This window comes from Salvelinus namaycush, chromosome 25 (assembly GCF_016432855.1).
Source record: "Salvelinus namaycush isolate Seneca chromosome 25, SaNama_1.0, whole genome shotgun sequence".
Lineage (NCBI taxonomy): Eukaryota > Metazoa > Chordata > Actinopteri > Salmoniformes > Salmonidae > Salvelinus > Salvelinus namaycush.
This window is the reverse complement of record NC_052331.1, coordinates 25457260-25484823: the sequence shown is the minus strand read 5'-3', so window position 1 is coordinate 25484823 and position 27564 is coordinate 25457260. Positions and strand designations below refer to the sequence as shown.

The window sequence follows — 27564 nt, the reverse complement described above, 5'->3', positions numbered from 1 at the left end:
CACGACGCAACCCTTAGCCATGGTATATTGGCCATATACCACAGACCCCCGAGGTGCCTTATTGCTATTATAAACTGGTTACCAACATAATTAGAGCAGTAAAAATAAATGTTTTGTCATACCCCTGGTATAAGGTCTTATATACCACGGCTGTCAGCCAATCATCATTCAGGGCTTGAACCACACAGTTTATAATATCAGCTATGTGCAGTGTTTTAGCAATGTGTAAATAATTGTAGTAAGAAAGTAGGAAAGATAAATAATGTTTATTTATTTGGCCTTTTGTACTTTAACTAGTTGCACATCGTTACAACACAGTATAATATAATATGACTTTTGAAATGTCTATTCCTTTGGAACTTTTGAGTATATTTATTATAATTTTTTTTAATTATTTGTTTCACTTTTGTTTATTATCTATTTCACTTGCTTTTGCAATGTAAACATATGTTTCCCATGTCAATAAATCCCTTTGAATTGAATTAAATTAACAGAAAGATATTGGTGGTATTTACGATGTTGTTTGTGCTCCGTTGGTTGTCCCTTTCTCATGGCAACGTGCCACAAATGTTGCTGCCGTGATTACACATTGCGGTATTTCGCCTAAAAGATATGGGAGTTTATAGAATTCTTTGTGGGTCTTTGTGATCTGGGAATATGTGTCTCTGATGTGATCATGACAGGAGGTTCTGAGCTAATTTGTAACCACCCACTTGAACCGGAACCTTTTCAAGCTACAACTGTGTTGCCTTCACGATCATGTGTATCGCAGAGCTCCATTTACATTCCCTTTACAACTGATAAAAACGACGATGTCTCCTCATCAGGCATGGATGATTTAGAAATTAACGTTAGTCATGTTCAAAAGCATGGTTAATGCGTGGTCTTGGCCGACTGTGGAAGCTTAGTTGATTTACTTAGAAGAAGGTAGGCTGGCTAAAAACAGTTTACAGTGTAAAATGCGAAACATTTCTCTGCTTAGTCGCAGATGTTGTTGGAGGATTTATCAATGACAGTGTATTCATGTGCTGGTTGCGGCGGTGGTTTCACCCTCGTTGCTTTGATCCTCCTCCCCGATTCAGTAGCGATTTGAACTACCGATGTCATTCTTCCAATAGGTAATAGCAACATTGTAACGCATTGGAAAGATGGGGAGCACGACCTCTTGCTGTGTGTCTTCAAGTCCGAAGCTCCGAAGAAATGCTCATTCGAGGCTGGAGTCGTACAACACGGAGCCGGAGTTGAGTAGGGAGGATACGGGCTGCAACCTGCAGCACATCAGCGACCGAGAGAATGTCGACGGTAAAGTATAAAATAATTGCCTAATGTAGACCTATTAATGTTTAATGTTCTCGTGTGATGGTGGTGAGTGTTTTGAAACACGACTCAACATTTTGAAGTTCACACTGAATGTTTTATTGGTTTGGCTTGCCAAGTAGGCTATAAATATAACATGTCGCTGCAACCTGGTCTCAGAGTATTTCGTATTATTCTGTACGGAAACCAAGACACTCCATTTAATATAGTTTAAGTTTCATATGGTATGCATTAATTTGTAGATGTCCATCACCCATTTCGTATGATATGTTAGGAATTCTGGCTAGGTGGCTAACGTTAGCTAGGTTAGGAGTTAGGGTTAGGAGAAGGTTTAGCTAAAGGGTTAAGGTTAGGGTTAGAGGAGGGGTTAGTTAAAAAGGTTAATGTTAGGGGAAGGGTTAGCTAACACAGTAAGTAGTTGCAAAGTAGCTAAAAAGTAGTAAGTAGTTGAAAGGTTGGATAATTAGCAAAAATGCTGAAGTTGACTGTGATGAGATTCAAACTCGCAACCTTTGGGTTGCTAGACGTTAGTGTTATATGCCCACCCATCCACCCTGACCAACCACCCTACTTAATTTGTTGCCTTAAGTAACCAGCTGTTTTATATAACCATACCAAATGTAACATACCATACTAATTTTAGTATCCAGGATTTATATTTACTATGCTACATCTAGTGTATGAGACCAGGCTGCATGTCGGCAACATTTACTAGTGTGGGACCTTTAATGCATATATTAGGCCAGCCTGATTATCTGAATGTTATTACATAGGTATTTCTATACATGGGGGCAGGCAGCATGGGCATCCAGTCTGCCTCTCAGTCCCATGTGACATGTTGAAATATGGGTTGTCCCAAATAGCACCCTATTCCCATTAAAGAGCACTACTTTTGACCGGAGACTGAGCCTTGTAGGTCCTGGTCAAAAGTGGTGCACTATAGGGAATAATGTGCCATTTGGGGGACAGCCTTGGTGCACCAGAACAGACAACATCCTGTTCATAAATGCTTCTCTTTGTTTTCACTTGGAACATGAAAGACACACCAACGGTGACATGGTATAGCACTCTTTATTGAAACATATATTAAAAATTGATAAATTTACTCTCAAAGTGTCTACTAAATGGGTATAACCTACTCAAGCTGGACCGACTCATGTAGAGATTAAATTCTCTGAAGTGAAATATTGTAAGGTCTGTTCAGCAACATGCATGTCTGAAAATCCATGAACTGCAAAGTCTGCACATTTGACATCAACTGCTATTGGGGTTTCCACCATTCCCTATCATGACATCAGGCCACTGAAGATTCATCAGTATTTCTTATGGGTATGTCCAGTGCTTAAAGTGGATTTAAATATAGGCCGGTACTCACTTTGTGTCTAGCCCAGTATTGTATATATTTAGGTGACAGTACTCCACAATATTTGATCCAATATTCTATAAGATATTCTGTTACTCAAGCAGTAGAATATTTTGAGGTGGTGGTACCGGTGTGTACCGGTCCAATTCAAACACTGGGTATGTCCAAGCCACAGTGAACCCACAGTGGTGGATAGAATATGTGACTGTCTGTACAGTTTTAATTATAGGCTGTGTCTCACTCTGCCTTGGCTCTTACTTCTGAGAGCTGGAATGGACAGAACAGCAAGCCCATAATCTGGTGGTGTTGGTTTAATGCACCCAGCATGTTATTCTGGAGCAGCCTTGCAAGTCCCTAGAAACACCACCAATAACACCTCTGCTTTTGAGATTTAGCTTGAAGACGAGAGCAATGTGACACAGAGTATCCCTCTACTACACATATGGATGGTGAGGGGAAAAAAGAGGGAGGGAGATTAAAGAAGAGACTGACAGAGAGAGAGATACTGTGGACTGCTCATTTTGTGATTTGAAAGGAGCATATAGGTGAATGTGTTTGTATTTATTATGGATCCCCATTAGCTGCTGCCAAAGCAGCAGCTACTCTTCCTGGGTTCCAGCAAAATTAAGGCAGTTTATACAATGTTGGGTGTCTGTCGGACAGCATCCAGAGCCCTGGTCAAAAGTAGTGCACTATATAGGGAATAGGGTGCTATTTGGAACGAGGTCTGCAAGTGAGGTCATAGACAGGATGGCGATGTGCTTCTGAACGGCAGACTGATCAGCGGGGCTGTCTGTCGCTGTCCTACCACAGCAGTTGTGTGTGTGTGTGTTATCTGTAGCTGTCTTACCACAGCAGTTGTGTGTGTGTGTGTTATCTGTAGCTGTCTTACCACAGCAGTTGTGTGTGTGTGTGTTATCTGTAGCTGTCTTACCACAGCAGTTGTGTGTGTGTGTGTTATCTGTCGCTGTCTTACCACAGCAGTTGTGTGTGTGTGTGTTATCTGTCGCTGTCTTACCACAGCAGTTGTGTGTGTGTGTGTTATCTGTCGCTGTCTTACCACAGCAGTTGTGTGTGTGTGTGTTATCTGTAGCTGTCCTACCACAGCAGTTGTGTGTGTGTGTGTTATCTGTCGCTGTCCTACCACAGCAGTTGTGTGTGTGTGTGTTATCTGTCGCTGTCCTACCACAGCAGTTGTGTGTGTGTGTGTTATCTGTAGCTGTCTTACCACAGCAGCAGCTGAAGCCTGTAGATGCAAATTACATGCCCAGCGGGACAAATCACTACTGAGAGAGACAAACTAATGCCTTCATTTAGATGGGGAGTCTTATGAGACACTATAAAGAGGGTTATTCACTTCTGAAAGGATGGACTGTTAACCCCAAGACTCTCATGGACTAAATCTCAGTATTTGTTATTAGAATACTCTTGTAAAAATAGTTCTGGGTCCCTCTTTTAAAAGAACTACAGGGTCGTTCCACGAATAGAGTACATTTTGTGTAGTGTAACTTGGTAAAAAAAAATATACGTAATTTCACCTAATTTTAACATTCTGACGTAATCAGCACAACTTCATAAAAAACATGTTTTCCCATCTCAAGGGGTTGAATAAAAAAAAGTGACAATAGTAAGTGCCAACAAAGTAACAGGGTTGACTGTAACAGGGTTGACCGTAACAGGGTTGACCGTAACAGGGTTGAACGTAACAGGGTTGAACGTACGAGGTTTAAACTTAACAGGGTTGACGGTAACAGGGTTGAGGTTTTCATCTTAATCAGCCATAAATCTCCTTGTGACAGGGGAGATGGAAGCTTGTTGTGGCAACCGGGAGTAGCAGTTGAATGCAAGCTTCACCCCAAAAATGACATTGTTAAAATATTTCTAGCCTATCTATGGGTAACAGGGTTGATGTGTTATGCTCAACTCGCTCAGCTCAAACACCAGAAAATGGCAAAAAATAGTAGAACCAGCTTCTACACTATTATTTAACTATTTTTCTTTTGAAAAAATAATTTAAAATTGAATAGTTTCACCATAATAAAACGAGAGTTCTGTTCACATAACAGGGTTGACCTTAAAATGAGGGACAGATGTAAATTATTCACTAATCATATTAAATAAATAATTATCTTCAGAAATGACTGTCAAAGCAAGAACATAACTAGGGCTTTGCAATGATGGTAACAACTTGAAGAAATGTTGGCGTTAAGTGTGTTAAAAAAAAATACAAAATTGATTTGATTTAAATCAATTGATTCATTGAATTTCCACGTGGTATAATTAGTAAACTTCATTTAATATAACATAATTGTTTTATTTAATATTGGTGCTGCACATTTTTACTTAAAATATTACAGACACTTAAAATGTACTCTTCGTAAAACGACCCGACAACTTCTGAAGAATTCGTCTATAAAGGATTTATGAAGACTTATCAAGCCATAAAAGTTGGGTTTGTATAAGGTTGGATCTAGTTCTGTTTGAATGAGAAGCCTGAGTCTGTCCCGGGCAGCCTGGGGTATGTGATGTCTGACTCGGGCAGCCTGGGTTATGTGATGTCTCACTCGAGCAGCCTGGGTTATGTGATGTCTGACCCGGGCAGCCTGGGTTATGTGATGTCTGACCCGGGCAGCCTGGGTTATGTTATGTCTGACCCAGGCAGCCTGGGTTATGTCACATACCATTTATGGCTTTGTGGCCCTTTCCTAAAGTGACTCTCCATCCTGTGTTTTTAAGCAGGGGTCATCACGACACTATTTCAAACCCCATGCTTGCCCTGTATGAACTGATCTCTTGGCTGATACTAAGATTAGATTTCAGACTGACGGGCCAGGCAGGCAGGCTGCTTTTGAAGAAATTCAGAGCATGTCTTACTTTGTCCAGAGATGACTCCTGGGTGGATCTGCCTCACATATGCACATGACAAATGGTACCTCATTCCCTTTATAGTGCTGTCACGACTTCCGCCGAAGTTGGTTCCTCTCCTTGTTCGGGCGGCGTTCGGCGGTCGGCGTCGCCGGTCTTCTAGCCATCATCGATCCACTTTTAATTTTCCATTTGTTTTGTCTTGTCTTCCCACACATCTGGTTTCAAATCCATCATTACATGTTGTGTATTTAACCCTCTGTTCCCCCCATGTCCTTGTCCGGAATTGCTTATTGTAAGTGCTTGTGCACGTTATTCTGGTGTGCGACGGGTTTTGTACCCATTGTATTGATTGTTCTGTTTACAGTGATTTTATTATTATACTGCGCCGTTGTAACACAGTTTTTGCTCTCCTGCGCCTGACTTCTCTGCCGCCAGTACGCACCCCTTACAGTGCACTACTTTTCACAAGTGTCTGGGCCCTGGTCAAAAGTAGTTCACTGTAATAGGGAATAGGATGCCATTTGGGACACAATTATTCTGTTGAGAATGGTGCCGACTGGCAAGGCCCTTTTTTCTCATTACCTGAGTATAGAAGACAACATGTTCAATACCAAAGATCCTGTGTCCTATATTCAGGAAATATTCTAGAATAAATATAATTTCTCTCTAGTTAAAATTTGAATAATATCTTTGAGCGAAAACTTATTTTGTAGAGGAAGAGAGAGAGAGGTAGGGAGAGAGAGAGATGGTCACAAAGAAAGAGACACTCTCAGAGGGAGATGGGGGGGGGGGGGGGGGGAGACAACGCAGTCTTATGTTCTCTCTGTCACACAAAGCTTACTGTGTTCCTGAATCCTGCTTTAAGATGATTGTTCATTCTGCAGACCAGGGCGCCAGGCAGGCATCAGCTGACGCTCCTATTTAAGTTTATAGATGCAGGGAGTCTCTCCTCTCTGTGAGGTTTGTGTAATGGTATCTTGTTATTAAGTCCATAATGGGCTCTCAGGGTTGAGTGAGCTAAGACACGGCTTACGTCCCAAATGGAACCCTATTCCCCATAGGGCTCTGGTCAAAAGTAGCACAATATATAGGGAATAGGGTGCCATTTGGGATGCACTGACCTAACATGCTGGGTGCTTTGAAGTCGACTTATAGCTCATTACTTGGAAGTAATTGATGATGAGTGACATCATCTTGAATGTAATGGGGAAGAACTCCTGTAGCCTTCTGGGGGTGTTCTAAACATTTCCTCTCCTTTGTATTTATCAATGTAGTGGCTAGATACCATTTATTGCACTAATTATTTGGTGCAGAAGGAACATCCTTTATTGATTATATGGTCAGAAACTGTCTATATATTATTATGACTCTGCATGAGTCCCTTGCCATGTTATTCTCTCCCCCCATGTGACTAGCGTGTGCATTGTACATGGAGTAGTCAACAGGAAGTAAGATGCAGCATTTTTAAAACTAGAAACCCTTTCCTCAACTGTCTTTATTCTCTCTTACATTTATCACTGCCTATATATGTCAAATAGACTGGTTTATTATCAGATATAAGATGGTGCTCACTGCTCATGCCTTGAAGAAAATGTCTTGTAATGTGTCACAAGCTCTGTGTGCTTCAGGCCTGTTGAGATATACAGCTGAAGTTTACATACACCTTAGCCAAATACATTTAAACTCAGTTTTTCACAATTCCTGACATTTAATCCTAGTAAATATTCCCTGTTTTAGGTCAGTTAGGATCACCACTTTATTTCACATTTAATTTGAAATGTCAGAATAATAGTAGAGAGAATGATTTATTTCAGCTTTTATTTCTTTCATCACATTCCCAGTTTGTCAGAAGTTTACATACTCTCAATTAGTATTTGATAGCATTGCCTTTCCATTGTTTAACTTGGGTCAAACGTTTTGGGTAGCCTTCCACAAGCTTCCCACAATAAGATGGGTGAATTTTGTCCCATTCCTCCTGACAGAGCTGGTGTAACTGAGTCAGGTTTGTAGGCCTCCTTGCTCGCACATGCTTTTTCAGTTGTGCCCACACATTTTCTATAGGATTGAGGTGAGGGCTTTGTGATGGCCACTCCAATACCTTGACTTTGGTGTCCTTAAGCCATTTGGCCACAACTTTGGAAGTACGCTTGGGGTCATTGTCCATTTGGAAGACCCATTTGCGACCAAGCTTTAACTTCCTGACTGATGTCTTGAGATGTTGCAACAATATATCCACATAATTTTCCTACCTCATGATGCCATCTATTTTGTGAAGTGCACCAGTCCCTCCTGCAGCAAAGCACCCTCACAACATGATGCTGCCACCCCCGTGCTTCACAGTTGGGATGGTGTTCTTCGGCTTGCAAGCCTCCCACTTTTTCCTCCAAACATAACGATGGTCATTATGTCCAAACAGTTCTATTTTTGTTTCATCAGACCAGAGGACATTTCTCCAAAAAGTACGATCTTTGTCCCCATGTGCAGTTGCAAACCATAGTCTGGCTTTTTTGTGGCAGTTTTGGAGCAGTGGCTTCTTCCTTGCTGAGCGGCCTTTCAGGTTATGTTGATATAGTACTCATTGTACTGTGGATATAGATACTTTTGTACCTGTTTCCTCCAGCATCTTCACAAGGTCCTTTGCTGCTGTTCTGGGATTGATTTGCACTTTTTGCACCAAAGTACGTTCATCTCTAGGAGACAGAATGCGTTTCCTTCCTGAGCGTTATGACGGCTGCGTGGTCCCATGGTGTTTATACTTGCATACTATTGTTTGTACAGATGAACGTGGTACCTTCAGGCGTTTGGAAATTGCTCCCAAGGTTGAACCAGACTTGTGGAGGTCTACAATTCTTTTTCGGAGGTCTTGGCTGATTTCTTTTGATTTTCCCATGATGTCAAGCAAAGAGGCACTGAGTTTGAAGGTAGGACTTGAAATACATCCACAGGTACACCTCCAATTGACTCAAATGATGTCAATTAGCCTATCAGAAGCTTCTAAAGCTATGCTATCATTTTATGGAATTTTTCTAGCTGTTTAAAGGCACAGTCAACTTAGTGTATGTAAACATCTGACCCACTGGAATTGTTATACAGTGAATTATAAGTAGTGAATTATAAATGAAATAATCTGTCTGTAAACAATTGTTGGAAAAATTACTTGTGTCATGCACAAAGTAGATGTCCTAACCGACTTGCCAAAACTATAGTTTGTTAACAAGACATTTGTGGAGTGGTTGAAAAACTAGTTTTAATGACTCCAACCTAAGTGAATGTAAACTTTCGACTTAAACTGTATAAGTTAGCTGTTATGTTACAGTTTGTCTGTCCCCGTTTCTCCTACTGTGTCAATCTCACTGTTCTTTCATACATTTTCCACCACTTTCAACTCCATTTCTGTTTCTTCTTCTCTTCCATCACTCGCTCCCTATTCCTCCCCTCCTGTCTCCTCCTTCCTACTTCTCTGTCTGTAGACACCGGCCTCATCTGAAATTATGCAAATGTAGAGACGCTCAGACGCTGTCCTATTTCCTTTTAATACCCCCTCTATTAAAACTGGTGGTTTTGAAGAGAAGAAAAGGTAAGCATTTTTACATTAAATATTGGCTGTAATCACAAACCAATCATCTCTATACCTGGAATTAGTGTGCCTTAAACCATTGAAGATGTCTGTCCAAAAAGAAATGTCCAAAGTTTGCAGGAAGGAGAGAAGTTAAATTCCCACTTACTGCTTACTGTTACTGTTTTGTCTTCCCCTTTACTGCTAATGAATCATTTCTAGCAGATTAAGCCTTGGCAGGAGTACGTGAGGTGGTTGATTGATTTATTGACCAGTAAAGGGAGAATCATTTATTCCCATCAGTGAGCATCTCATCACATGAATAACCCCTTTAGAAGCATTGGTCTCATTGGCCTTCAATAATGTGCTCAGAGGAAATAATTTACTGGCAATCTGATTTTCACTTGCCATTATACAAATAATGCAATTATACAAATCTGAGTTGACATCCCTGTCTGATGTTGAGTAAGATTCTTGGATTATTTAGTTGCAGAGAAATAGTATTCTCAGGGGAAGACTGAAGCAATTAGTTACATATCTGATTGACAGACTAATGGTGCTTTGGCCTCAGTCTGGCTCTGTCAGTGCTACTTTTCTCACCCATAGGGCTCTGGTCAAAAGTAGTGCACTATATAAGGAATAGGGTGCCATTTGGGACACAGGCCTTTCTCTCCTAGACAGAGCTCCGCAGCTCAGCGTTTTGTCTAAACTGGACCCACCACCATCCACTACACTCTTACAGTTAACTTTTGTAGCCCAACAATGGGGTTTCTGTTGGAACAGTATTAGGGAGATTAGACAACGGCCTGATGATGGGTCTGCATCCAAAAATGGCGCCCTACTCCCTTTATAGTGCACTACTTCTGACCAGAGTCCTATGGGCCCTCGTCAAAGGTAGTGCACTATATAAGGGATAGGGCGCTATTTTGGACACATGCTGTGTTTGCTAAGTGACAGGATGGATGATACAGACAGTAGTTTGGGAGCAGTAGCTGTTTTTGTTAATTCTCTCTCTTCTGACATTTGCATGTTTTGCTTTGGGTTAGGAGTTTATAAAGGAAGTGTCATTCTGTTCAATTATTCTGTTCAGTTGACACAAAGATGCATTTATGTGCAAAGTAGTTGCAGCAACTATCAGTCAGTAATATTAAGAGAATCCTTTTAGCGTAGTGAGAGCCACACAAAAGAATGGCAGGCAGTAGTCATCTGGTCAACACTGTAAATACTCATGTTGACATCACCGGACTAGATCCTTAGGAGTCCTCTTGTAAAGTATCAAATGCCACAGAGACAGAGAGCAGCGGAAACAAGTGTTGTTGTTATTTCTTCAGGGATTTTCTAGCGTTGCCTCACACTTAAGACCTTTCGCAAATCACATTCACAAGTATTTTACAGCTTACTTTGTTTTATTGACTGCTCTATCATTCTCCCATTATCTTCATACCAATATTCTCAAACTGAAAAGTTGATTGTTTTGGACCAAATCTAAATGTGTTGTTGCTGTAGTGAATCCTTAAATCTATTCAATCCCTGTTGTTAAGTCTAACAGAAACAACATACAAATGTCCCCCTCCCTCCTGCCCGCCCCTGTCACTAGTCACCTGCAGGCATCCAGTGTTTCCAAACAAACATGTGACTGTGATATGTGGCCTGTGTTGTGGTAGCCCCAGCCTCTGTTCTTTCCTCCCTTATGCCAAGCTCTCAGCCTCTCTCTCTCTCTCTCTCTCTGATGATGATTTCCACCTGAGACTTACCCAGCACCAGTGTGTCACCAGTGTTTATGTTAATGTTAGCTCTAGTGTTATTTTGTTTCCATCAGGAGTGGGACACTAAAGACTTGGGGAAGAATAAACTACTGGCGATTTGCAAAGAGCAGAATAAACAACCCCTGCATCATCAAGACAGTTGCTTTGTGATGTTTTAATTATAGAAAGGTGTTAACCCATGTTCACAGTGAGCCATTGTTATGTGGAGGTCTACATTTTTTTTCTGAGGTCTTGGTTGATTTCTTTTGATTTTCCCATGAAAATGCCTCAGTGCCTCTTTGTCAAGCAAAAAAAAATTCAGAATATCGGTGTTTAATCGTTTGGCGGCATTTGATTCAGGTCTAGTGTGATTGAGGCAAAAATAGCTCAAATTTGCTAGCTAGCTAACATTAGCCATCTTTTGGCTGGCTCTGCTAGCTAATGGTACAATGGTAAATCATCAAATTTACTTCTGTTGAAACGGGACAAAACAAAGGCTACAAAACATTTCCATACAACAACAGCTGTTAGATACTGCTACCTGACAGATAGCTAAAGGCTAGCTAAAGCTGAACTGGCTGTGGTAGCTACTAGTTAGCTAACTAGCTGCTAGTAGTTAATTAACTTCAGTGAAGAGGTGATGAAACATTATCTAACGTAACATGTCAGTTACACTACTAGCTCAGAACGAGGAATATTTTTTTCTTCTTCTGTCAAACAGCAGTTACTTTGCCAGCTAGATTAGTCAACTAAAGAGTAGCCATTTTCTGCTCTGCTTTCTTTTCCAACTCAGAGAAAAAGCACAACACAAACAGCAGCTGCCTCTGTTCATCTCTCCAGTGCTGGTCCTATACGCCAGCCTTTCAGAAGCTTTTCCTTCACACAGCCTGTCTGCAAGCTCTATGGTGACTGTACTGTCCTAAATCCACTGGCTGAAACCGGAAAACAGCCTACCCAGAATGTGGGGGGGTCATGCACCCCTGGGTTTAAGTATAACTTTAGTATAACTGAAGCTTTTAGTGAGAGGTTTAATGCTTTAACATTGAATCATTTTTATCCCCCCAAACTCGTAATCATTATATAAATCAGCACATTTAATTTTGTCTGGCTAACCATTCCAAATAAAGATAAATATGTTTTGCTTATATACACTGAGCAAAAATATAAACGCAACATGTCAAGTGTTGGTCTCATGTTTCATGAGCTGAAATAAAAGATCCCAAAACTGTTACATAGGCACAAAAAGCGTTTTGTTTGTTACATCCCTGTCAGTGAGCATTTCTCCTTTGCCAAGATAATCCATCCACCTGACAGGTGTGGCTGATTAAACAGCATAATCATTACACAGGTCCACCTTGTGCTGGGGACAATAAAAGTCCACTCTAAAATGTGAAGTTTTGTCACACAACACAATACCACAGATGTCTATCATTGAGGGAGCGTCTAATTGGCATGCTGAGTGCAGGAATGTCCACCAGAGCTGTTGGCAGAGAATTGAATGTTAATTTCTCGACCATAAGCCGCCTCCAACGTTGTTTTAGAGAATTTGGCAGTACGTCCAACCGGCCTCACAACCGCAGACCATGTGTATGGCGTCGTGTGGGCAAGCGGTTTGCGGATGTCAACATTGTGAATAGAGTGCCCCATGGTGGGGTTATGGTATGGGCAGGCATAAACTATGGACAACGAACACAATTGGATTTTATCGCTTGGTAATTGAATGCACAAAAATACCGCAACGATATCCTGAGGCCCATTGTGAGGCCCATTTTTTTTTTTGAGGTATCTGTAACCAACAGTTGCCTATCTTTATTCCCAGTCATTAAATCAATAGATTTGGGCCTAATGAATGTATTTCAATTGACTGATTTCCTCATATGAACTGTAAAATCTTTCAAATTGTTGCATGTTGGTTTATGTTTTTGTTAAGTATAATTTTAAAAATGAGTCGTCTGGAGTAGGTAGCGACATAAGTAAATAAGTAAACAGTGATATGACTAAAGCGTTAATCAGTGTAATTTTAGTAAGTAGACAGGTATTTACCTCGCCATGGTTGCAAGGTCTTGTCAAAAAAAAATTGTTCCTTGCTGTAGAAGGAGCAGGCTGGCCACAGATGGTGTCTCAGCTGCATTAGATCCATCCTACTGCTTGACAACCTGCTGTCTGACAACAGAATTATACTCAGAGTAAGAAAAGAAGGACAGTGTCAGATTGAGACAGAGGGAAAGAGGTAGACCTACGATGCTGATTATCTCTCTGTCAGTTCAGTTGTCAGTGGTGTTGAGCCATGTCTCAGGTGACTCTCTCTCATGGAGCCCAGAGACGGGTGTGGCTGCATACTCTGTGATAGCATAGGCTGCTGTTCCCCTCTCTCTGCCCCTCGCTCTGTAGTGGTGCTCTGTAGTGGTGCTCTGTAGTGGTGCTCTGTAGTGGTGCCCTGTGGTAGTACTCTGTGGTAGTGTTCTGTAGTGGTGCTCTGTGGTAGTGCTCTGTGGTGGTGCTCTGTGGTGGTGCTCTGTGGTGGTGCTCTGTGGTAGTGCTCTGTGGTAGTGCTCTGTGGTAGTGCTCTGTGGTAGTGCTCTGTGGTAGTGCTCTGTGGTAGTGCTCTGTGGTAGTGCTCTGTAGTGTGTTCTGTGGTAGTGCTCTGTAGTGGTGCTCTGTAGTGGTGCTCTGTGGTAGAGGTCTTCATAGGTCCAAAAAGTTGGATCCGTTCCGTAATGGACCTGGGGCTTTCCTACCTGGACCAGATATGCATAAATACATTTTTTAAATATAGAGACCCGCGAGAGGGAGAGAGGTGCCGCTCCAGCAGGCAGGGAGGGACCTTACTGTGAGCGAGTGACACGGGGAGGAGGGAGTGAGATGCTATAGTAGACTAATCGCTGCCATAGCTAGGTTATTTATCATCAAATACTATTTACCTAGTACCTGTCTTGGACTGCATCAAACCGGGAGAAGCTAGTTAAGCTAGCTAACTAGGCTAACTGAGGCTGTAGTGCATGTGCTTTCTCATCCTACAGTTACAAATAACAACAACTCCATTCAGAATATTAAGTAGCAGCCTACCTGTTGGCTCCTGGTAGTTGTAGCCTCCATTGACTTCTAATTCCATCATTTTAATTCCATCTTCTATTGATTAGATATCTCCTAATTTTTGCCACACACTGAGCGAGGCTCTATGACCGTAGCCTATTGCCGCTTTGATGACTCACGATTGGTCAACAACAAGCTACACGCGCCACGCTCCACTCTCGTGAAAAGCAAGAGGACCAGCATAAATTATAAAATATCTCTTTCTTTATACACTGCAGCAGTCTCGTTCTGATCTGTACGGTCCCTTCCGGACAAGTCAGTTAAAATTACACATACCCGAGACCCGTGACAATCAGATCAGACCTGTGACATTATTTAGAATTCTGGATCCGGACCCGCTCGAGTCCCAGATCGGTTCTATACTCTGTGGTGGTGCTCTGTAGTAGTGAGTGGGCATCAACAGGCATGGATTAAAAGGCTGAGCTCTCATATCCTTCCTGTCTGCATGATGCCAATTCATCTACACTGGTATATGTCCCAAATGGCACCTAGGGCTGTGGTCAAAAGTAGTGCACTAGGGATTTGCGATGCAACCCACTGTGTACTGCAAAGTGAAAGGGGGAAATTAAGTGTGAACGATCTTTTATTGAAATTTATTGATTACATATAAAATGAATGGATTAAGGTCAATGGATTTACTGTATTGTGTACTTGAATCTATTTAAAAACAGTTTTGCTCTACAGAAAAGAGACATGTTGGTACCTTGTCCATGGTGCAGAACTGCAGGGTATTTGTTTCTGTCAGAGGATTGCCTGACCCCCTTTCGCTAATTGTGTTCAAGTGACCTCTGCCTCTGAATACCTCCTGGTTCTAATTTCTGAATGTGTTGAAACGTCTCTCATTGTAATACTATGGGTCTGTGTCCAAAATGGGACCCTATTCCCTATTTAGTGCACTACTTTTGACCCTGTTAGCCCTGGTCAATAGTAGTCCAATATACAGTGATTAGGATGCCATTTTAGACACAACCTGGGCTTCTGTTGCATAAGTGTGCTAAATTGACGGAATGGCCGTGTTTTATGCAAGACTAATCCACACTGTCAGTCCATTTAGAGTTGCCCCACGTCTCAGCGAGCTAACGAAAATTATAACCAAAAGGGCCTCTCTCAGCTCTGGCACACCCCTCCGGGTCAGTTGGCCTACAGCCAGCCCAGCATGCTCTCTGTCTGGGTTGCCGCCAGGTCATATCCCTCTGCTGCTGACTAACACCTCAGACCTCTTCATCAGCAGCAACAGCACCCCCAGGTCTCTCCATCCATCACAGTAGCCATTTGTTGTATTCAAACAAGATGATAAGAAAAAACTATGAATAAATGACACAAAATATTTTTCCTTTTAACACCCCTCATAGCAACTCCTTTGCAGCTTGTCATTGACTGTCCAGTTCTGTGGTATATTGTTCTGTAATCTACTGGCTGGGTCTGGGTCTGCCTGCCAGGGGAAGGGATACAGTAGGGCTGTGTGCATACCAAATGGCACCCTATTCCCTTTATAGTGCACTACTTTTAACCAGGGCCCAATAGTGCACTATATAGGGTGCTGTTTGGGCCACTGTGGGAGTTAGAGGACCTCCCTGCATTCCTGGCAGTTCTTTATTCAGAATTGACCAAAAAAGGCTCTCCATTTCCGTTCACACATAGGTACTCCATTTCAGTACAAGGCTATCTTCGAGGGACTTTTCTCACTCTTGAGTATGAAGTTGGCTTAGCTTTGTGGTTTGAGTTTATTCTATTCTATTATTTAAGGTAGTACCTATATTCCAGTTGTTTGAGCATGAAACCCCCATTTCCTGGTGCTGTTGTGGTGTTGTTGTTGTTTTGGTGCTGTTGAGCTGTTGTTGAGGTGTTGTTGAGCTGTTGGTGTTGTTGTTGTGGAGGTGTTGAGGTGTTGTTGTTGAGGTGTTGTTGTTGAGGTGTTGTTGAGGTGTTGTTGTTGTTTTGGTGCTGTTGAGCTGTTGTTGAGGTGTTGTTGAGCTGTTGTTGAGCTGTTGTTGAGCTGTTGGTGTTGTTGTTGTGGTGTTGTGGAGGTGTTGAGGTGTTGTTGTTGAGGTGTTGTTGTTGAGGTGTTGTGGAGGTGTTGAGGTGTTGTTGTGGTGTTGTTGAGGTGTTGTTGTTGAGGTGATGTTGCCTCTGGAAAAGTGACTCCATGAGGGCTAGAGTAGCGTTCAATGGTATCAAATGTATATTTTGACACATTGCAGACATTATCATGGAGACTTCATTATGATACACAGTCCAAATTAATGGTAGCTATAGTGGCTTATTAATATCCTTCAGTACCTTTTTCTCCATCATGGTAATTTACCATACTATAGCATATGTATAGCATATGAGTGTAACTATTTGTTTGATGTAAGACATGAACGCCCATCCGTAGCTCATATACCCAGGCCGTGATGTAGATAATGCTCTGAATCACAAAGCATGAATCATTCTTCAATGTCTCTGTGAGAGTGAAGAGAAACAAACAACAATTTATATATGAGTACTAGAGGGAACAGCAGATAACAAAAACAACACACAGGGCTCTGGTCAAAAGTAGTGCACTATGGAATAGGGAATAGGCTGTCATTCGGGACGCATCCTATGGCGCTTCACTGTTAAGGCTGCTCACTCTTTCATTTCCTATAGCCTGTGTGACTGTGTCCCCTGTGCTTTTCAGAAAAGCTATTAATTAGTGTTTTAATTATATTATTATTATTAATCACCGTCGGCAGGTAAGAGCCAATTTACGCTTGATCCGAAAATGTGGTCGGACGCTCTGTATTGATGGTATGACGCAATTGCGAAGCCTCCGGAGGCATGCAGAGGCCAAATTGAGCTTCATACCGTGTGCCTCTCAAAATGTGTAACAATGCAGAGGGCTCCGTATAGCTCCACATTGACATGATTGGTTGACGGTAGGTGAGGGCAGGAGGTCCTGTATAAACAAAGACTCATCTCCTTGACAACTTCCTTCACAACAGCTCTATATGTATGACACATATAGCCTCCTGTCTGTCTACGGAGTCCATCTGAGCTGTACTGTGTTGGTTTGGGTATTTTCTTTTCACACTGTCCTTTCCAGTACGCTTCCAGCAACTATCGTGGATGTGTAATCAGGCCAGTACAGCTCTGCTTGGTTTGGCTCGCTTTGGCCCTATTGTGTGAATTAGGCATGTGGCTATGTTCTGTCTGATGCCATATACTGGCTGGATGAGTTAACAATGAGGCTAATGCATGGATGAGAGAGAAACTTTGGGTATAAATGTAACCTTTGAAATGATGTCATCTCACCCCTATGTTTTGTCGGTCAGTTGTAAGTTGCATGTGTTTGTCTACAATGAAATGTTTTCATATTCAACAAGAGGGTGTTTTTCTCTCTTGCAAAACATTTGTGTTGTAACTTGAGGAACTCCACACATCTGATCTGACAGGTTAATATTTAGGCTGTGTCTCAAATAGCACTCTATTCCCTGTACCGGGGCCCTAAAGTGAAGGGAATAGGGTGTTATATTCAGTAACTGACAGAGTGATGATTGTTTTTGTTTTCTCAGAGCTGAACATGGAGTACAACCCCTCTGACCATCCTCGGGCCAGCACAATATTCCTCAGCAAATCTCAGACTGATGGTGAGTGGCTCTCAATCAATCAATAAAAAAATTATGAATCTTTGACGTTCAGGCCTTTAGTTAAAACCAGGGTTGCATCCCAAATGGCACTCTATTCCCTACATAGTGCGCCCTATGGACCCTGGTCAAAAATAGTGCACTATATAGGGAACAGGGTGCCATTGGGGACGGACAGGGTTTTTTCCTGACCATGTGACCTGACCAAGAAAACACACAGGTTTATCAGGGAAAACTCATGGATACTGGCAATACAGTATAACCTCTGTATTATGTTATAAAGTAGGATATTCCCAGATCACAAGACTGCTTCCAGTGAACACAGACAGCTCAGCTCTGTGGGGTAATGTATGCCTTGCCCTGGGGTGTTTCCCTAGAAGTACTACAGTATCTACAGCCTCTGGGATTCTCATCCTATCACACTGTTTTCGCTGATAAATCTTTCCATTTTACTAGGAAGGATTTTAGAACAACACAGTGATTCTAGGAACTTTGAGTCATGCTTATGTAACGGATGTGAAATGGCTAGCTAGTTAGCGGGTACGCGCTAGTAGCGTTTCAATCAGTTACGTCACTTGCTCTGAAACCTAGATGTAGTGTTGCCCCTTGCTCTGCAAGGGCCGCGGCTTTTGTGGAGCGATGGGTAACGACGCTTCGTGGGTGTCAGTTGTTGATGTGTGCAGAGGGTCCCTGGTTCGCGCCCGAGGTCGGGGCGAGGGGACGTACTAAAGTTATACTGTTACACTTAGCTATGTTATACTGTAACAAGACACTATTAGCATAGCAGGTTAGCAAGTAACACAATTGTCCAGGATATAAGCTACATTTGATACATACTATTGTATTAAAGTGAGAGCCAGTGATAGTTGTGTGTTTGAGTTGAACAGGTAAATTAAGTAGACGGCTTTTGGTTGTTTTTCAGTGGAGTTGTATAGCAAAAATGGTGAGTAGTGTATATGTACAGTAATACTGAGTGCTTTTGTTTCCCCCTAGCTGTGGAGTAATGTGTGCGTCTAATGCTCTCTGTTCATAACCAGTCCTAACCATAATGAATCATCTCTGATAGTGTGATGTTAACCACTTTGTCCTTTTTGTGCACACTTTGATACGCTTCTCGCTGTACAGTATGTTGCAACTAACGCATGTAGGGTCCATAGAAGCGTTGCTGTTTCACTGCAGAATGTCTTGCTGATCATGCTGAAACTCTCATCTACCATTGTGCTTTTTTCTATTGCTTACGCAATCTCTAGGACAGTGGTATTCTAACTTTTTCAGCGGGGACCCCATTTTTTTCACCAGAATTTCTGGGGACCCCATTTTTTTGGGCACGAATTTCTCGCAAACCCACCCTAAGTCTAATGACAAAACCTTCAAATCTGTACATTTAGATTTTTACATCAACAAATAACCTTCAACTCATTACATTTTCATCTCTTATCATCCAATAAATACATTTACTCAATAACATTTTATTTTTCAAAATGTATCTTTCTCAAAACATTTGTATATTGTCCCATAAAATAACCTGTACTCTTCATTTTTTGTAAAAACAAAATATTATAATTTTGGCGACCCCACTGCAGTTTGTGACCCCGACTTTGAATACCGCTGCTCTAGGACAATGCTGATAACAACGGATTAAAGCCTTTCGCAATCTTTCTCTTTTTATCTCTGTTTAGTGCGTGAAAAAAGAAAGAGCCTCTTCATCAATCATGTGAGTATTAAATACGTATTAAATATAGATTCAGGCTAATATATTATTTCCTTATATTGGACAGTTAGTCTTTGTAACTGATTGATAATAATGTATGAATTGCCCATGGTAATTCTTTATATTGTTTTACAAGTTAACACACATTGGCGAGTCAAAGGTAAGGTGCAACATTATTTATGTGTGTCCTCCATGGATCCATTTCATTGCTACTCAAGTGACATCATGTTAAATTCATATAGTTAGGGCTGACTTGCATCATTCATGGTAACATGTTAGGGGTGAAGGACCCTCTGCATTATTGACAATGATTAGCAATCTTTAAATAGTGAATACACAAGTATGTCTTAATTTGCCATGCATGTCCATCGCATGCTACATTTGAGGAGGTAGCCTCAGTAGAAACCTTATTTAATGTATCAATATGCCCTCGACTAATGGTCAGCTTTCATAATTGCAGCAATATAGAGATGTGTATTTGTAATTCTATTTCATTATTATAGCATGGATCAACTAGAAGAAAACACAGCTCCTGTTCCACCATCTTCCTGGATGACAACACAGTCAGTCAGCCCAATCTTAAATTCACCATTAAATGGTGAGTGTATGTCCCAGTTCCATTTACATGGGTTGACCTATGGGACAGACAGAAAGTACTGGTTGTGACAAATGCTTTAACAACTACCCTTCTTTCTTTCAGTGTATCTCTTGCAATATATTACCATATAAAGAATAGGTAAGAATACCCTATCAATGTGAGCAAGCAATGCCTTGAATGGAGAGTTTGGTTAGCTAGTGTAACAGTCCAGTAAAACATTTGACCTTTGACATTTGAGCGTTCCTGAATGACCTGTTTCAGGGACAAAGATGGAGGAATGCGGCAAGACATTTTTGACGAGAAGCTTCACCCTCTCTCGGTAACAGCCAATGCAATCAGTTCCTGTGTTCATATTGACCCACTGTGTGTGTGTGTGTGTGTGTTTATGTGTGTGTATGCCTTTATGTATGAATCTATACATTTAGTTTTATACAGTGACCATGTTCATAAAGCCTTCATGTTCTTCTACTCTCTCAGAAATCTGAAGTGCCGTCTGACTATGACAAACACGACCCCGAGCAGAAACAGATTTACCGCTTCGTCCGGATGCTGTTCAGCGCTGCTCAGCTCACTGCAGAATGTGCCATTGTTACACTGGTAAAGGAGGGGGACTGGTTGACTCCATTGTTTGCGTCCCAAATGGCACCTGACCCTATACCCTACATAGTGCACTACTTTTGACCAGGTAGCTTACCAATGGGACACTTGTTTCATCACAGGTGTCATAAATTAGACCTATATATTTTTTAGAAAAGTTAATTCTCAACTCGTCTGACACCTTCTCAGACAGGGCAGACAGAACTCCTCTCCATCTAGTTATTCTCTCCCCTTTAGCTATAGCCTTTTATTTGATCAACTGGTGTCCTGTTGGTTACTGCCTGTCTGTCTATCCTCGGTCAGACACGGGCTTGGAGTGTTCCTGTCTCAGGCTGATCACCATGCGAGTCAGTCTGTCAGAGGCTGCTAACTAGCCTGTGGTTGCTTCCCAAATAGCACCCTTTTCCCTATTTAGTGCACTTCTTTTGACCAAGGCCTATATAGGGAATTGGGATGCAGGCCAATTCTGTCAGAAGAAGCCTCCTAACTAGCCTGTGTCTGTGTGTGGCTGGCAGCCAGTTTCAGAGCCTGTGATATTCACTGACATGAGCAGCAGTGGAGGAAAATTAGGCCAACCGCCAGGGGCCAAAGCCAGTTAGCCACTGTGTCCTCTGTTGCACGAACGTACAGTAAAAGGCCTGGGTCTACTATTCTACTGCCAGAGGAACACACAGATGGTCTGCAGCCAGAGCAGAGCTAACGTCAGCATCACAGAAGCACATTCTCCACACAACAAGTGACATTTCGATGCACCAACGTTGTGGCCTTGTCTTCAATTTACACACATCCTTGTCTTCTCTCAGGAGGTCATCCTGAGAGGGCCCTGGGGGCTGAGGGGGAGTAGGGGGAGGGAGGGAGGATGGCCCTGGGGACTGAGGGGTGCTGTGTGGGAGTAGGGGTGGGGGGGAGTGGGAGGGAGGAGGGATCGGGGGGCTGTGTGTGATTAGGGGGGATTGATGGGCGGGCTGTGTGCGATTAGGGGTGGGCTGAGGGGGGCTATGTGGGAGTGAGGAGAGGGAGGGAGGGATAGGGGCTGTAGGGGTGAGGGATGGAGGAGGGATGGGGGCGGGTGTGCCTCGGGTGAGAAGAGGTGGGTTAAGAGGGAGTTCACAGGAGGTTACTGTATGAATCAAGCTTCAGATACTGGTCAGATTTTTAAATGGCTCTGCGTGTGCCACGCATTATCAGGAGATGAACATACTATTTCGGCAATAGGGTGTTATTTGGGAAGCAGCCAATATCACAAAGGTAGTTGCCTCAATTACCTCATGACTTTAGTATTCATTTTCCCACTGTGTTTTTCAGGTGTACGTTGAGAGGCTGCTGACGTATGCCGAGATAGACATTGGCCCAGAGAACTGGAAGCGTATGGTACTGGGAGCCATTCTGCTGGCCTCTAAGGTCTGGGACGACCAGGCTGTTTGGAATGTAGACTACTGCCAGATCCTCAAAGACATCACCGTGGAGGACATGTAAGAAGAAAATAAATCAGGGACTCTTCTGCTGGCTAATTGTAGCTGACCTGTTTTGCTGCTCACATTTAGTGTGTACACAGTTTTTCTGGAAATCTCAGACTTAAAGCTTTACTGACCACATTGGACCACATTGTGAAATCAAAACCATGTACTGTACATTCAACAATTCGTTTTTACACTGATGTTTTGGATACGTGCCCCTAATATGTTGGTGTTGATCTCTAGGACAGTGAGCTGTCTGTATGAGTGCCATCAATTGTTGTGAAAAACATATATTCTCACTTTTTTCTCAACAGGAACGAGCTGGAGCGTCAGTTTCTGGAGCTTTTGCAGTTCAACATCAACGTTCCGTCAAGTGTTTATGCCAAGTATTACTTTGACCTGCGCTCACTGTCAGAGACTAACAACCTGAGCTTCCCTCTGGAGCCCCTGAGCCGGGACAAAGCCCAGAGACTAGAGGTGAGCCACCACTCAATCTAGCTCAATCTAATCTATCAATCTACTCAATCTAATCTATCAATAACTACATTTATTTAGAAAGCACTTTTTACATTAGCAGCTGTCACAAGGTGATTTTACAGTAGCCCGGCCAAGACCGAAAGAGAAGCAGAGGCTATGCAGTAGAGGGTAGGCCGGGTTACTATAGAGCACTTTGTGTCAACGGCTGATCTGAAAATGGCTTGTGTTGATGGCAGCTGATCCTCTGAATAGTCTTGGTTTAACACTTTAACTACATCTTCTACATCTTTTAGTCTATGCCTGAAGGGCAGTAACAATTCCGTTCAAGCGAGTTTGTTTATCGATTCATCATGTTTGTTGCTCCTGCAGGCGATCTCAAGGTTATGTGATGACAAGTACAAGGATGCCAGGAGAGCTGCCAAGAAGCGCTCAGCAAGCGTGGACAATCTGGTCGGGGTGCGATGGGTCCCTGCCATCCTTTCCTAACAACCAGGAACATAGACCACACCTGAGACTGGGCCTGAGACTGGGCCTGAGACTGGGCCTGAGACTGGGCCTGAGACTGGGCCTGAGGCTGGGCCTGAGGCCAGCATGGTAAATTTCCCAAAATTCCCAGGTTTTCCAGAATACCTGATTGGAGGATTCCGGATTTCCTGCTGATTCCGGGAATCATCCAATCTGGATTCCTGGGAATTTTGGAAAGGTTACCCGAATTCTGCAAACCTAACCTGGATAGACAGACCGACCTTGTCCCTGTCACAGATAGATGCCTTCACAGTGCCTCCTCTCCTGTAACACAGGGAAGAGCTCTCTACAGGACTGGTAGTTCACTGACTGTTAAGAGTAAGAAAAATGAAAGCTTCTTTGTGATACAACATAAAGATGACTGTTAAGAGATCTCATGACATGTGGACAGAAGCAGCCAGGTGACTATCAAGACCATCAAAAGTAGCCAGCCAACCATCACTGTGGCAACATTAGCTTTATGCGTTGTAGCAGCAAACCAACAGAGAAGTTGTCAGAAAACAACATTTCAGTGACATTTGACCTCTTTTCCTGGGTCGCACCAAACGAAAGAAAAAGGACTGAAACGGGTGGAAGACCTGAACCTGTCCATTAAGAAACAAACATTTTTTCCGGTTTCCGTTGAAAATGTTTTGCTATGGCGTGCACTAATGAATACGATCATGGGTCCTAGACTGTCCAAGCTGGCGTGGCACGACAGACAGGTGGCCTTTGGAGATGGTTCTGTAGCTTTTGGTGAAAGGGTTTTTATTCATTTTGTGTTCATAAGGTTGTTTTCACTGCCTACTGCTATAACCTGACAAATCCAAGTACCTGCAGACAGTATTTGATCAGGTAAAACAGCATTCTAGATGTGCAGGCGTTTCTACTGGAGATCTACATTCAAATTCCAGAAACATTTAGTTCTTAATGAACACAATTATTTTGTTCATGTTCAAACAAGTTGACCATATTACTTTACTACCCACTGGGCAAAAACTGGTTGAATCAACGTTGTTTCCACATAATTTCAACAAAATAAATGTGGAAAACTGATTGGATGTGAAAAATGTATTTTTTCACTGAACTTTTAACCGAAACTTTTTATGTAAATAAGAAATAGACGTTGAACTGACGTCTGTGCCCAGTGGGTACCTTTCCACTAGTATATCTCCCTAGTTACTGTACATCCCAATACTCAGAATGTTATATTCAGATCTGCAGCTAAATTCATCAATGATTTACTACATGGCCAAATGTATGTGGACACCCCTTCAAATTAATGGATTTGGCTATTTCAGACACATCTGTTGCTGACAGGTGTATAAAATCGAGCACACAGACAAACATTGGCAGTAGAATGGCCTTACTGAAAAGCTCAGTGACTTTCAATGTGGCACCGTCATAAGAAGCCACCTTTCCAACAATTCAGTCAAATTTCTGCCCTGTTAGAGCTGCACTGGTCAACTTTGAGTGCTGTTATTGTGAAGTGGAAACATCAAGGAGCAACAACAGCTCATCCACAAAGTGGTAGGCCACACAACCTCACAGAAAGGGACCGCTGAGTGCTGAAGCGCGTAACGCGTAAAAATTGTCCTCGGTTGCAACACTCACTACTGATTTCTAAACTGCCTCTGGAAGAACGTTAGCACAAGAACTCGTCGGGAGCTTCATGAAATGGGTTTCCATGGCCGAGCAGCCGCAAACAAGCCTAAGATCACCATGTGCAATGCTAAGCGTCGGCTGGAGTGGTATAAAGCTCACCGCCATTGGACTCTGGAGCAGTGGAAACGAGTTCTCTGGAGGAATGAATCACATTTCACCATCTGGCAGTCCAACGGACGAATCTGGGTTTGGCGAATGCCAGGAGAACACTACCTGCCCGAATGCATAGTGCCAACTGTTAAGTTTGGTGGAGGAGGAATAATGGTCTTGGGCTGTTTTTCATGGTTTGGGCTAGGCCCCTTAGTTCCAGTGAAGGGAAATCTTAACGCTACAGCATACAATGACATTCTAGACGATTCTGTGCTTCTAACTTTGTGGCAACAGTTTGGGGAAGGCCCTTTCCTGTTTCAGAATGACAATGCTCACGTGTACAAAGCGAGGTCCATACAGAAATGGTTTGTCGAGATTAGTGTGGAAGAACTTGACTGGTCTGCACAGAGCCCTGACCTCAACCTCATCAAACACCTTTGGGATGAATTGGAACACCGACTGAGAGCCAGGCCTATTAAAGAAGAGTGGAGGCTGTTATAGCAGCAAAGCAGGGACCAACATTAATGCCCATGATTAATATGTGTCCACATACTTTTGGCCATGTAGTGTAAATGTGAGTGATTTAGCTACTGTGAATGTGTCATCCACAGGATTCAAAGTAGGTTATATTGACAAGAAGCTGACCAATGAAAGGATAGAAATGAGTTATCATACTTGATACACCGTGTGAAGCATGACTTTTTTGTTTTAGAACTCAATGTTTTAAACTACAATGTTTCTTTATTTGTTTAAGAACAAAAACCTGAACACTGAGCCAACTTCTATATAACATAGCTCCTCCAAACGTTATACAGTTTGATTTTGTCTTATAAATATATTAATATTGTTATATTCATGATCAACTTTTATTTGTGTTTTTATCATTTGTCAAGAAGACCCTACTGACAACTGAAGCACTACAATTGTATGAATTATTTAGAGAGTAAACTTTGTACAGTGTATAATCAAGTATTAAAGTGATGATGCGATCATTAACTTCATTTTGAAATATTTATATGGAGGCGTTGATCCATGTTTGTAATAAAAGAAAATGTCTTTTGATTTTGATTCATTTATTTTTGGGTGAAAACTATTTGTACAGTTTAGAAATCCAAGAGGACAACACATGAAAGTATAAAATACACTTATTTCCAAAGCGTTTGTCTGACTGTTGTATTAAATTATTTTTATATGTGGAGAACTTGTTAGATCATGTGTGTATGCTAATCACTAAATCCCCCTATTAGCAGTCTATTTGTAGCCAATGTGGAATTGCGAGCTAGTTAGCTGTGTGCTAGAAGAGGAACAGAAGCCATACTGTTACATATACAACATGTAGCAGCTGTTGTCTTGACATGACCATTAAAATGGCTTCATGGAGATGTAGTCTCACGTTACCATACTCACCCAATCCCTATGTAGTCCACTACTTTTGACTATGGCCCATACGGCTCGGGTAAAAAGCAGTGCACTATATAGGAAATAGCGTGCCATTTGGGATGCACACCAAGTATCATTAATCACTCTGCTATTTCCGAACGAATGTGAGGAAGCCTGGATATTGAGGTTAATGGACAGGAGGCCAAGATCACCACCATTTGGGCACAAAGCTACAATTCTCATTATTGTCCTATAACCTTTAACCTGGTAACCTCAATTCGAATAACATTCTATAATCACTATGCTTCTTTTATGTAGACCCGACCAGTTGTCTGAGCTCAGTGTATTTTGTTGAAATATCCTAGCAATGCTTTGATGGTAACATGATTTGGATGTGATAATAATAGCAGAGAGAGGACCCTGCCTGGCATCACTGAGCTGTTTATAACACTTGAGAGAGATCTATAGTCTAGTAGACATACACTCTGGGGAACTGAGAACTTACTCTGGAGCCACTTCTCTACAACCAAATGAGGTACTTGGATTTGAATTGGACTGAATTGAATCAAAGTGAATTGAGTTGAACTGGATTGATTGGACTGAAATGGACCCTTGCTGAGTAATCTGGATTGGATCAAGGTATACAGACAGGATCTCAATGGGATGAGCTGCTTGTTGTTTTTATCATGGAGAAGACGGGCCTAATGGAAATACTCTTCATTACTTTCAATCACAACGTCACTTTTCTGGGTAGGTTTCCCTTTCCTCCATGTGGACATACTGTTCTGTATGTAAATGAGCCTGTGGATGCTGTATGTATGGGATAGTTAATGTTACTAACATGAAGCTTTTTTTCAAGAGTATCTAACACTAAAATAATGTTTGTTTTACTTGCAATGACTGTGATATGTGGTTGTCTTACCTACCTTAGTTGAATGCACTGACTAGAAGCTGCTCTAGATAAGAACGTCTGCTAAATGACCAAAATGTAAATGTTTAAATGTGTGTGAGTGAATATTTAATTGATTTGCTGTTACTGCAGGGAAGACATGGTTGATCTTGATGGTGGTCCTGAGGTTACTCATCCTCCTGTTCTCTGGCTATCCCCTCTTCCGGGACGAGCAAGAGCACTTTGTGTGCAACACCATCCAGCCAGGCTGTACCAACGTCTGCTTCGACAGTTTTGCTCCCCTCTCCCTCTTCCGCTTCTGGCTGTTCCAACTGATCATGCTCTGTCTCCCTCACCTGATGTTCATCTCTTATATCATCCACAAAGTATCGTCAACTCTCCGTATCAGAGGGAACTATTTCTCTGGAAGCAGAAGTCAGACCGGAGCAGGCACTCTGTGCACCCCTCTACACGCTCTACCAAAAGGAACACCTAACTTTGTTAGTGCCTATCTTCTGGATGTGATACTGCGGATTCTGCTGGAGGCAGCGTTCAGTGCCAGCCAGTACTACCTCTATGGCTTCTCTGTCCCCAGGAGCTTCCAGTGTTATGAATTCCCCTGTACGTCCATGGTGGAGTGCTATGT

General features: G+C 42.2%; 1 protein-coding gene across 1 annotated transcript; it reads left to right on the top strand.

Annotated features, from left to right (window-relative positions):
• The first annotated feature begins 773 nt into the window (after positions 1 to 773).
• Positions 774 to 24236, top strand: LOC120020024 (cyclin-Y-like). The gene is made up of 11 exons (XM_038963451.1): positions 774 to 927; positions 1119 to 1302; positions 17479 to 17553; positions 19230 to 19264; positions 19765 to 19859; positions 19962 to 19997; positions 20121 to 20178; positions 20337 to 20456; positions 21762 to 21928; positions 22228 to 22390; positions 22760 to 24236. The coding sequence occupies exons 2-11, from the start codon at positions 1149 to 1151 to the stop codon at positions 22874 to 22876; spliced, it is 1020 nt and encodes a 339-aa protein (XP_038819379.1). The 5' UTR covers positions 774 to 927; positions 1119 to 1148; the 3' UTR covers positions 22877 to 24236.
• Positions 24237 to 27564: the final 3328 nt, after the last annotated feature.